We start from the raw sequence: 13,340 nt of genomic DNA on the forward strand, positions 1-13,340 counted from the left end.
AAGTGAATTCGCCGCGTATGATTCGCTTGTTTGGCTTTTCCACCATCAACAAACGTCAGATCGACTTAAGACTATTGTGAACACGCTCGGGATTTGAGTTTTCGATGCAGCCCCTGTGACAGCGCAAATCGCACGGAGAGTTTTCACGGTGTAGCCGAATTTTTCGTGAAGTTATTTCTCGTATGCTTTTCAAGTCCATACGTCGATAGCGGTGTCGCGGTGCACGTAAAATGGGTCAAATTGAATGCCTAATTTGAAAATTTCGGGTGCAGTACGACGTAGTGACTGGAGTGAAGTAATTACGTGTCGTTGAACTGTCAAAAGAGAGGATGTGTCAGCTTTCCGATTCCTTTCCTACATCGGTTCGTTCGGTGAATTTTGCAAAACTGATGCACACAATTTTCAATTTGATGTAAACGGGAAAAACTCAGGAACTCTACTTGCCTACTATAGTTTATAAGGCGAAAATGTCTTTTGTGAGTGGCACGACGGGCAGCGAGGCTGCACAAAAATTCCTGGAGGTTCTGCAGTCGGACTTCCGCATTCTGGCACAAGAAACGAAGAAGAAATATCCGCAAATTAAAGAAGTAAGTTGGAACTAGCAATGCACAAGTCGTGACCACTGCAACGACGTTAATTTTATTTGAAATAGCAACCAGCAAAGTGATGTAAGCAAGCTGTAAACGCCTGCCTTGTTCGAGCAAATTGAATTGATTTCCGAAGAGATAAACGATAATTCAGCCAACCTTGCACTTGCTTTATCTTCCCACACAATTTAGGTGAAACGGCACAGTGTTTGCTTTATGTTGGCATCAACACATTCTCCCTTGCAGTGCATGGTTGCTCCGCTAATCTGTTTTTTGTTTACATGAGATTAACCGGGTGACACGAACGTTTCTCCCTAAACTTCATTTGCACGAAATGTTGACATCATCCGCAATCCATAAAAATTTAAGTGGAATGAAGCAACATAAACTGGGGAACTTCGCACAATTCGTGAAATCGATAACAGATTACAGCTGCCTTTAGCGATAACAACTGAGGCAATCGGCTGGATCATGTCTACCTTCACCATGTGAACCTGCGGCAGAACCCTTCCTAATAACCGTTTGCAAACCGTCGAAAAGTTTGCTGTTGTCCCCGGTCCGTGCGAGAATAGATGTAGGAAACAAGGCGACCATAGTTTTTATTTATCATAGTGGCTTACGCTAATGCATAATTGATTACTTCTAGCTTAAATATTAAGCTTAACTAACTTAACTTTATTTCAATGGGTGGCTATTGCAATTGTTTGGCCTACCCGACCTTCTTTGTAAATTATTACTTTAATTGTGTTAATTTTAATACATATATCTTCACAATTATTTTGTATTCAACTGAACTATTTAAAGACTGCGCTGGCACTAAAAGTGCCAGAAGGCTTACTTAAAATAATTAAAACTAACTAAGCCTAAACTTAATCTAACAATAAATACTTAACCTACTATATACAATAGCACATTACGTTACTTGTGCTTAGCCTCGGTGTACCCCTACCAGGCAAGGAGAATCATAGAGGGAAAGGATGGCGGGTTTAAGAGATTCGCTCACTATTTGGCAGGGCCTTAGGAAGTTGGCCAATGGGAAGGTGCTACCCTGTTGGTAGAGTTGCCGGATCCGTGGGTTTGGATGATTCTCCGTTCTTTCGAAGTTGAGAACGAATTCTCGAAGAGGTTGTACCTTGGCGCGCCGGTACACTTCGGCGTTTCTTCCAACCTTCTTGGTTTTCCAATTATAGGAAAGACCGGTGCAGTACCTTAGAATCCGGCGTTCGAATGCCTCACATTTGGACATGGTTCGGGTGGAGCAAGTGATCCACGTGGGCGCTCCATAGCAGATAATGGGTCTGATCAGGGTCTTGTAGAGAGTTAGTTCGGCTTTGGTGCTGAGTCCTACCTTCTTTCGAAGAAGAAAGTAAGTCCTACTGAGTGCACCGCGTGCCTTACCGATAGCGAGCTCAAGATGTGGCTTGAACTTAAGGAGTTCGTGAAGTTTAACTCCTAAGTACTTAATGGTCTGGGAATTGCTCACTGTAGTGTTTCCGATCTTCATTTTTAAGCGTTTAGCTTTTCTGTGGATTCCTCCAGAAACTAGGTATCTAGCTTTCTTCCGAAAGGTACAGAATTGCGTTTTGACCTCATTAATTTTAATGCCCCATGTCAGGTAATGTTTGCCGAGGTCTTTCAAGTATTTCTCGACCGCTTTGGCTGCCCTGTTGGGGTGAAGGCTTGCAACGAAGATGAGAGTAACATCGGCATATTGAATAAGCTGGGACATCAGCCGTGAAGATATTGTAAAAGGTGGGTCCGGAAATGGATCCTTGCGGTACTCCCGATATTACCGACAAGAGATCGGAGAATTCATTTCCCCACGCTGACGTAGAAATACCTATCTTCGAAGAAGCTCGGTCCAATTCTAATGATCGGAATTGGGAACTCAAGATCTATTAGTTTGTAGATTAGTCCGTTTACCCATACGGAGTCGAAGGCCTTTTCTAAGTCTAATGCACATGCTGGTTTATTATTGACGTTGCCTTGCTACGACAGTGTCGTGAAGGTAGCTAAGTGTATGTTGAGTTCCGTGCTTGCTGCGGAACCCGAACTGATGGTTGGGTATAATCTCTTTGAGATTGCAATATTGGACTAGCCCCATTGTCCATGCTCTCTCAAAGATCGCAATTATTTTAGCTACTTTCCAGGTGGTGGGAAAGTAGCCATTATTTATCCAGTTATTAAATACTGCCAGCAACAATTTAATGGAGACTCGGGGAAGTTGCCTAATTACGTAATTAGGAATTTCGTCAGGTCCGGCTGATTTTTTACCGTTTAGGTTTGAGGTCAAGGCGGTGAGTTGTGATAAACTCAGGAAATATTGCGAATCCGTTGGTTTTACTGAGGAGTTCGTTTGGGAGAATGTCACTAACTTATTTGAATGATTAGAGACGAAGTCGGCGATAGTTGTTTCAACCATCGACATTATTACCGGGTTACTTTGAGGCGGAGGGGTATTGAGCTGAAACTCAAATGATTCCGAAAGGACTTGCGCCTTTCTGGCGTCTCCGCAGATTGGTTCCTTGTTCTTGGTAAGAACGAAATTACGGGACTTATTTTTCCCCGCTAGCCTATTTATATGTTGAAACATATCTGGCCCGGGCTTAATATCTGCAAGATTACGGGTTAATTCTTTATTGCGGAATTGCGCCACCATTTCCCGAATAATTGTATTCAGGCAATTAATCCGGGAGAGCAGTGCTTTGTATTCAGCGTTAACTTTATTTCCATATTTATGGAAGTTGCGCTTGAGGTTCCTGCGCCAAATCTGTCTGACCTTCATATGTAGCATGATTTCATGAGGGTAATTTGTTGTATACAAACTCATCGACTTTGATCAGCCTGGTATTTCTCTGCGTGCAGCAGTATTGATGGCGTCCGCGGCAAAATGATTGCTTCGTCGAATTCTTTGCCCGACAGATTGCGATCTGTAGCGAGTTTCTTCAAGTTCAGCATTGGTGCTAAATCTGACTTGAGTTTGTCCCAATCAGTGTGGGCGAATGATCTGATGATTACCTTAACTCGCTTCTGCAGTTGTGAAGTTGAGGCCATTTTGAGTTCAACTGCAAAATGGTCGGACATGCCTGGCAAGGTTTTACAGGAAGTTACCTGAAAGCTTTGCTTGGTTTCATCAGACAGCAGGAAAAAGTCAATAATGGATTGACTAGCGAGTTTTGTCGTCGAATCCGGCGACACCACCTCAATGTTGGCTGGCGGGAAAGGGTCGTGGATCCAGTTGTACAGGGTTTTCTCATTTAAATTTTCTGCCTTATCGCCCCAGGATTTGTGCCGTGAGTTAAAGTCGCCACCGAAGATAAGATTTTTGATTTTAACTGAAGGTCGCCCAAGACCTTTAAGTCATGGCCCAGTTGCTCACTTGGGGAATTGTATTTGAAATAAACGGAAACTACCAAAATCCGCTTATTATCGATAGTTTTAACTATTGCCACTGCAGCGGAACAGACTAGTAAACCCTCGATGACGACTTCCTCAAAATGGTAGTCTTTTTTGACTAGAAGGGCAGCGCCCGTGTTGCTGTTATGCCGAATAGTGGTGTATCCGGTGAAATTGACATTATGTCTGTGGTTTAGATGAGTCTCAGAAACGCTGAATATGTCCGCTTTCAGAGCGTCAATCAACTCTTAGGCAGTGGCACGTTGTGTGTATGAGACCAGGGACGCGGAGTTAAATGTGACTATGTTTAACTTAAACTAATGGATGGCGGCAAACTGCCGCTGCTCGTTCGTCTGGGCGGTAGGATGACTTTCGACCAGATTCTTGAAGGCCAGTTTGTTGCCTTGTGGAGCTTGAGGTGCTGCAGCTCTTGGAAGATTATTTCTAACTGCTTGGGCGTACGATACGCCTGGCCGAGACAAGCTTTGTGACATATGAGTCACCGTTTGCTTGTTCCTTGCCGTTTCCGCGTTTTTCGTTGCCCTGCCAGCTTCTGGCAACCATATCTTTATATGTCGGGCATCCGTGGTAGTTGGCGGGACGTGGCGTCTCCGCCGAGGGTGTAGGGCATTCCCCACGAACGTGTGTTTTTGTGCACTTCACGCACCTGTGCACAATCGAACAGTTGAGGGCGATGTGCCCGAAATTCTAGCAGTTGTAGCACTGCACTTCTTGAATTGGCTTGACTTTCTCAAGCGAAATCTTTTGGTGAAGTATATATTTCACTTTATATACTTAACTGAGCTCTTGGGAGGGCTCGAACGTAGCTATAAATAGTCCCGATTGTGACTTCATCGGGAGCGCCGGATTTTGGCTGTGCAGAAGCTTGTCTGCTCGCGTGACTAAGTTGGCCACGGTTTTCAATTTGAATTGCGGGTACTCCTCGTTGAGCTCCCGCAATATTTCCGCTGGATTTGTCTCCCTGTGGAGACCGCGAATGATCAGCGACTTCGTTCTTAGGGTCGGTGGGGTGCTGATGGTGGCATGCAGCCCTTTCTCTCTTATGAGAGCGAAAATCGCGGCATGATCTTCAATCGTCTCGGCGAAGATGAGGGTACTGTCAGCCCCCGTGTTTTTCAGGGTTGCTTTCAACCCTTTCTCTTTAATTAATTTTAAAAATTGCAGTACATTTAGTTTGTAGCCAGTTATCGGGGGAATTTTAAGTTTCTTGGGAGGATTGTGGGGGGGTTGGTGGGGCACTTGCAGTAGTGGCACTAACCTTAGGTTTAATTGACTTCTTCCTTCGTTGAACAAAATTGAAGGGATCTCCTTCCACCTCCTGAAGGATGACTTCCAGGCACATGCCGTCATCTTCTTCTGGCTGCTGCTGTCGTTGCTGCTGCTGCTGTCTTTGATGTTTTCGTTGCTGCTGCTGCTGCCGCTGCTGGTTCAGTAGTTGCTGCTGATTTTGATGATCCTGCTGCTGTTCTTGCTGCTTTTCCTCATTAATCTGCTGTTTCGCGGCCATGTTGGCTGCTTGTAGCTCAGCCATCTGCTGCTGCAGCTGATTGATGAACGCCAACTGGCACTCCAGTTATTGGACCATGGCGGCCTTTTCTGGCTCGAGCTCCGCAATCCTGATGAGCAAGCGTGAATCTGCGTCCATTCTCGATGTGGGGCCCGCAGCTCCCTCTTCCTCCGATGACATCTCGTCAGGGAGAACCAGCTTACTTCTCTTGGCGGACATTATTGTCCCCAAGCCCATCCTCTGTTGGTGCCGAATTCACTTTTCACTTTACAATTGGCGATTTGATAAAATCACCATGGACTGTAATCGTAAAACGCTCTGCCACAAGTCTGCTCGCTACGAAGACTCGGAGCGAACTCTGAGGCGACCATATACAATGCACCCCTTTTATGCATAAGGCTCTAACCTGTTCGGAGCATCTTTACCTTAAGTTGGTGTCTAGTGCTAATGTGGCCATGAGGTATCCATTAAATGAACAAGCACACACACTTTACTATATAAGAATGTTATCTGTCCATCGTAGGGACCGTTATGGCACTCGAGGTGTTATTATGAGCATTTGGTAAATTCGTGAATTTATTTAATATAGTGGATAGCTAGTCTCTAATATTTTCGAAAATTAACACTAGGCAGGAAATAATGAATGATTCTGCGAACAACGGAGTTACAATCGAGAAGATAATGATTTGAGTTTTTGCTATTTTTTCCTTTAAATGGAAGGGGATTCATCTATGCGGATTGTGGCTCATGCTGCTTTCCAGGTAGTTTTTCATTTGCTTTGATTCATTTGAGAAGAAAAAACCTGCAAAGTTGACGGCGGAAGGAAAAAAAGTTTTTCTTTTTTTTCAAATAGTGGTGGTTTGTTTTCGAGTCAGCTTGCTTGACAAAGCTGGCAGACTTGTCTGTACAAGAGGCTCGAAAAGATGGTTAGCGCGACCTTATATGTTCACATATCAACGTAATAATATATTCGATTGGAAGCGAAACACTCTGGACGGTGGCAGTGAGTTCAGGTCCCGTGTGAGATTTATTATTTCTGTTTTCCTCACAGTTCCGGTTCTCAGAACAATAGCGAAAAGGTGAGGGAAAAGTGCACTGTGCCGATTGGAATTTAGGGATTTATGTGGAGGCTACCTAGATTGGTACAAAACAAACCGGAAAAATCTCAGTTGATTCCCTGAGGTAGCCTGGAAAAACAGTTTCTCCCACAACCTCAAGAAGCGTTGAGGAATCTTTCTATTTTCTCCACAAATGAATGAAACTTTGAAAAAATTTACTTTTATTTTTAATCTCATTCGTTGTTTTCTTCGTAGTCTATTACATACTGCCAACGCTGTTAGTGACTAAATCCACTTTTTAAATTCCAGATAATTTGGATGAGGAGAAATCCATAAGTTCAGTCTTCAGACCGTCTTCGTTAGTAAAATCCTCTCTTTTCAAATGATTGTCCAAGGAGGGGAACAATTGGATCTCTGGAAAGTCAAGATCAGAGGCGTGCGGTCTAACACCTGATGTTAACCTAGCTCCGCAATGTTTCTCTGAAGAAGTGCGTCAGTGTGAGACCTAGCATTGTCATAGTGAAATTTGACGTTGCTTCTATTCCCCAGAAATGGGAGTTTTTCCTTCAAATCTGCCTCGAGACGGTCTAGCTGGGGACATTATACTTCCGCTTTTAGGATTTGGTGCGTAATAACATGAATAATGCCTCAAATAGCCTGTTAAAACACTTTTCACTGTCGAAAATTATTTTTCGATGTCATGGCCACCGCGAGTCGCACTTGCGTGTGTCCGACACGCAAGTTGCTCGCTCCGCCACAAGCCCAACAAACGGTTTTTCAGCCTTTGAAATGTTTGTATGATCTAAAAACCTTCCGATTTTTTGCCTTTCAGGAGTGAAATGCAATTGTCCAGGTGGTCTTCCTTATTCCTAACTCATGGGGAGCACAGCAATCTAATTTCACAATTTAACCCAGGGATCGAATTCGTACTTTTATGGTGGTGCGCTATACGTTGAACTTTTTTGATAATTCAAAAACAATAAGCTACCCTCCAATCGCACTAACAAGGGGAAGGGATGAAAGTGGTGATGTGGGGAAACCGAAAAATTTATTTTCGGAGTTGTCACAATCTCGGCAGATACCGGATTTTATCTAATGCTAGCATTAGGTGGCAAGGATTTACTACTTAAAAGATAAAGGGGGTCTGAGGATGGTTGCCCAGTTCATGGGAGATATTTTTTATTTATTTAATATTTAAAAACCCAATATATTTTTAAGGTTTTGTGTAAAACAAAACCTTATAAAAATTGATTCTGCCGCACGCACTTTTCTCCAAAACGGAACTATGAAATCCCACGCGTACACTGAGTGACATAAATTTCGGTGGAGTTTAAAGGGGGGTTCCCGATATAATAATAATAATAATCGTTGGCGCAACAATCCATATTGGATCAGGGCCTAGAAGTGTGTTAGAGCTACACTGTAGGAGGCAATGTGGTCAGCATTGCGCTCGTCCGATATTATTACACTGATTTGACTCAGGTACTCATTCACAGCTGAGTCGACGTCAAATCATGATACAAATCCCACTGCCACCAATGAGATTTGAACCTCCAGCTACCGTACGACAGCCTTGTGCTGTAACCACTCAGCTATCCGAGTTCCCGATACATGCAAAACAAAATTCTAAAAAAATCAGGAGGGTGCACTAATATGAAATCTAGGCCTCAAAATATGTCCCATTCCGATATCTGCTCAAATCTTCTTTTTCTTCAGCATTTGTCCCGTTTCAAAGAGGGTCGGCTCGTCGTGATCGGTTTCACCATTTTAATTTATCAAATGATCCAATCCAGATGCAATCGCGAGGCTTCTAAATCCCCATCCAGCGTATCAAGCCACCGTTGTTTCGGCCGGCCTTTTACTCGCTCACCATCGACTTCGATGTTCAGACCAATCTTGGCAAGTGAACTCTCGTTAGCGCGAATTACCTGTCTATACCATTGAAGACGCCTCTCTTGCAGTTCTTCCACGATCGGTACGACCCCATATCGATCGCGGATATCTTCATTTCGGATATGATCAAAACCATTACCGCGAAACGTCGTTCATTGTCTTCTATAATCGGCCAACACTCAGAACCATGGAGGCAGCACGGACGACATTGCGGAAAATTTTAAATTTGAGACGTTCGTTGATACGTCGATCACAAAGAACACCAGTTGCGGAACGCCACTTCATCCAGGTTGGGTTAATATGTGGGATTTAGGTGCAATACCTTTAGCTAACATTATTATTAGAACTACAAATACCCTCTCGAAACAGTTGTATAGTTCACCTTTTTTTTACGTAGGTAGTCAGGTAGCTATAACTGGCCGCTTCGAGGAACCTAATTAGCATCGTGTTGCGCCGTTTCAATCCCAAAAACTCCTAAGACCATGAATGCTGTGGAAAAGCAAGGGAAGCCGGGAATGCCCCGTAGCATTTACGATAGGATAGCAGCACCCGCCCCTATAACTAGGGATCTATACAGATTGTTTAAGTATTCTCCGCAGCGTGGCTCTAACTCTGGACAATCGCAAAGGAAATACTTGAGGGTTTTCCCTCCTTTCCGCGCCTGATGACTTGGTTCCCTATAGACCAAGTGTCCCACGAAAACCGAAGCAATCCTGCATGGATTTGAACGCATCTGTCCGAAAAGCTCCCGCGATGGAGTCTATAGAAGGACTAAATCCTCCTCAACTTGGGGTATCTGAAATCAGCAAATATTAAGTAGTGCGAGCTGATTCTTGCCTCGACAGTCACCAGCGGAGGCCGACTGCGCCCACCTCTAAACTTTTAAGAACAGCGTCTCGCCTGGTCACTTCGACTTACTCGCTTCCCTCTATCTTCCTATGACCAGGAACCCAGAGGGAGGACTTTGAGCGTGCCTCTCAATCTGTTCAGCACGTCCACGCACTGTCCTACCTGCGTGGAATATGCCGTTACTGACTATCAAGCCTTAATGTTCGCTTGGCTATCGACCAGAATGACTGTTACGGTTGGGGTTCGGTTCATAATTCTGGAAGACGGTACGACTGAGCTACTGTTACGTATGTAACAACTGTAACCCCACAACTGTGGCCTCACGTTAGGCGCCAACTATGTTACGATGAGAGTCCAGCGTTGCATCACCTTAGCACCAAAATGGTCATCAGGGGTGTCAACCAATCAAACTCCCCTAACAGGTTTGCCAGTCGTGAGAAGCGACTGCGCAAGTTAATATGAGGAACCGGACGGCACGTGCTCGAGCTAACCAGAATGCTAGCAGTTCGGAGAGATGAGGGTCAAGGCCGGCGATTATTGCTGCGATCTACTGACAAATCTGTTTTATATATATAAAAAAAGTGGTGACGGCCCAATACTGTTTTAAACAGGGTTCAGTATCATGCGAGAGATCCAGCAGCACCATGTGCCAGCTTCTATGATTAGTTCTCGTTATGTTAGAACCTTCTGAAAGAGTTTAAATCCTTATATTCATCATTTTCCTCGATTTTTTTCACACCGACGTAGCCATCGATTTGCTGCTCAGCGAATCGATGTTCTATCATGCCCTGCTTGTTCATCAGCAGGCATAAGTCCAACAGAAAATCCTTAGGCAATTATTATAGTAGCAACAAATGATATTATAACGTCAGTAAACATAAATTACAGGGAAAGGTTAAATCAACCAACCATACTTTAAACTAAAGAGAAAAGAACTGACCAAATTTATACTTCCTTGGCACAGTGTATACAGTAACGTACCAAAAAATACACTAAAAGTTGTGAATTATACTAAAGTTCTGTAACGAATTTTCAAAGCACCTTAAATTTTGTGGGCGTTTCAGCCTAGAGCTTTCTACTTATTTAAAAAAAAAACTACATTCCTAGAGTAATGCGTTCCATGCACGGATGATAAAACCAGCAATAGAATGGTCACGCTTTCTGGATATGTGATTCATGCACTGCCATTTTCGCATATTGTGTGGGGTAGTACCCCGATTTCAAGACCATCTCTCTTAATACCTCGAACGATATCAAAATCAGTGGCACCATCAGCAGACAACAAAGTTACTTAAATATATAAACTAATCGACTCCTTTGATACTCTCACTATTCATGGAGATAGGAAGAGTTCGATACTGTCAAATTGAACACTTTGGCTTTATTGGTAATTATTTTCAGTACGACCCTCATTGCTTCCTTTTTCAAATCAATCAGTGTACCCGATTGATCTGAGGAAAGATGCAATAGTCCATTAAGGGGGGTCATCCTGTGTGTCGGATTCGTGGAATCGAATTTTTTTTTGGCATTGATTATATCTAGATATAGTGTAGAATATATGGGCAAAGTGATTTTTTGATATTTGTTCGGAAGTTACAGTGTTAAATACGTGACAAGTCTCGTATTTATCGATCCGAATGACTTCGCTAAAGGACAAGAATTGAAGCCAAGGCTGTACATGTGTTTCTTCAAGAAACCTAAGGTTTATGGATTAGGTATAGCAGATTAGTGGTCAGTTAAGGTTTTATGGCTTAAAATCGCATTCTACTTTTTGAATGCGTTTTTCTTTTTCATTCATTGAAGAAGCCGTAAAAAATTATCAAAATTCAAAAAAAAAAGTTTAACATGGCACCAAAAATTTAGTTTTTAATATTTTTTAATAATCCTAGTTTGCGGACTGTAGTTAAGTCTGTACGTTAAAATGCCGTTTACTTTTTTCCTCAAAGATGATCGCAGAGGCCTCTAATGTGGCAGCAGAAAAACTCCTTTTTTTGGAGATGGGTATATAAATTACTGTGTATTTTAATAACGAACTATGTGATCGGGCTAGAAAAATTATTATGCACGCTCAAGATATTAATAAATCTATGGTGAAAAATTCGTATTTTTATCTTTCCCCAGTTCTTCACAAAAAATTTCTAAAAAAGCAAAAAAACGCTCTCACACGGGATGACCCCCTTAAACTCCTCACACGAAATACAGCGCCTGAAGATGAATTGTTCGCAATGCAATTATGAAATAAAATCTAAGTTTCAAGGAACATTTTCGGGTTTGCTATGATACTAAGGAAGAAAAGGACGCCTCTCCTGATTACATTTTTACACCAGTAGAAATTCTATTCAAAATATTTTAATCAAGTTTTTGTGTTCTATTAGTGGAATACAAAATACACATGTACTCAAACAATTTGTTCCTGGAAATATTCTATTGGAAATACATAAGCAGGAGCACTTATAAATGATTTGGTTGATATTTGTGTAGTAAACCAAGACCTTATTTAAATTGATGCAGAGTGGGGGTACATTTTTTTCTCTGAATAAAGCCGAGTACTGTATAAATTGAAAGCTATCGATTATGGATTAGCAATTTTTGAAGCCGGTTTTAGTTTCAGCATTGCTTGTGAAATATGAGAGAGGGATAAAAAGATATAAGCTTAGGCTTTTTTCAACAATTTTTTTTTTTTCAAATAAAACATAATTTACCACTGAAGACGCCAATTTAGAGAAATCATTAAAATGAATATCTAAATCGAGCTGAAAGTATTCGCTCGTAGTTGTCCGCTAATCAGTTATTCCTGATCTCCTGATCTTCTGTTGTATTTCGGTGTGCGTTTGAATTGCCAGTCTTTTGCTTTGAAGGGAGTCGACATTGCAAAGTATTCTGGAAATACTACTGAAAAAAGGTTATCAACGGAGAATTGAATTTGATAAGACTGACTAGGGTGACCCTGGCCAATGTGCGAGGCCAGATAAAAGCATTAGGATCACTCTCAAAACAACAACGGTCTACGACAATGGGATGCCTTATCATGTGTCCTCTTTAACCTGATGCTAAGGTAAATGCAAGGGGTACGATCCTCTTTAAGTCCACCCAAGTACCGGCCTATGCTGACGATATCGACATCATGGGAAGAACGACCCGAAACGTACAAACTACTTTAATCCAGATCGAACAGGCGGCTCGAGATTTTGGGTTGCACATCAATGAAGGCAAGACAAATTATATGGAGCACCGAAAACCAATCAACCAACAACATCAAACCGCACTGGTCAAACGGGAAGAAGGAGACTATAACTTTGAGACCGTTGATAATTTCTCCTATCTAGGGTCGAAAATCACAACCGATAACAGCTACGATGATGAAATCGTCGCAATGTTGTTGGCAGCCAATAGAGCCTATTTCAGCTTACAAAAACTGTTCCGCTCGAAACGTCTCACCATAGGGTCTAAACTCTTACTGTACAAGACAATGATCCCCCCAGTGAGCCAGTCCTCATGCATTCCTTGGACACTTGGGTTCTTAGCAAGAAAAATTGCGAACTCTTGACCGCGTTCGAGAGAAAAATCCTCGAAAGAATTTTGGGCCCCCTACATGAGGATTGACGATTCCGTAGCCTACATAACGACGAAATCTATGAGCGATACCATGACCGTCAGATTGTGGATAAAATCCGGCTCAATAGGTTACGGTGGGCGGGTCTCTTAATCCGTATGGATGAGGATAATCCAGCCCGGAAAGTCTATAAGGGTAGTCTATGGTAGAAAAAGTCTTGAGATGGAGCGATGGCGTAGGTCAGGACGCCAGACAACTTTTAGGAATATCGAATTGGTGGACCTCGGCCCAAAACTGGGATATCTCCAGTTCCTTATTAACGCAGGCCTAGACCGGATATCGATTATTGCGCTGGTGCGATGGTGATGATGATAAACGGAGAATTACAGTTCATGTTGGAATCCTGAATCCAACTAAAGAGAGCTGTCCGGGAAATTCATTTCCTCTGAGGCCTTGGCGACTGCAGCTCCTGTCCA

The 13,340-nt window shown here is 42.7% G+C and overlaps 1 protein-coding gene across 2 annotated transcripts in view; it reads left to right on the forward strand.

Annotated features, from left to right (window-relative positions):
• Positions 1-77: 77 nt before the first annotated feature.
• Positions 78-13,340, forward strand: part of LOC119649293 (protein MON2 homolog) — a 33,651-nt gene continuing 20,388 nt past the window's right edge. For both annotated transcript variants that reach the window (XM_038051389.1, XM_038051398.1), the window contains exon 1: positions 78-587. In XM_038051389.1, the coding sequence (XP_037907317.1) occupies positions 468-587 (120 nt within the window). In that variant the 5' untranslated portion in view covers positions 78-467. The remainder of the gene's footprint in view (positions 588-13,340) is intronic.

Source organism: Hermetia illucens, chromosome 1, assembly GCF_905115235.1.
Source record: "Hermetia illucens chromosome 1, iHerIll2.2.curated.20191125, whole genome shotgun sequence".
Lineage (NCBI taxonomy): Eukaryota > Metazoa > Arthropoda > Insecta > Diptera > Stratiomyidae > Hermetia > Hermetia illucens.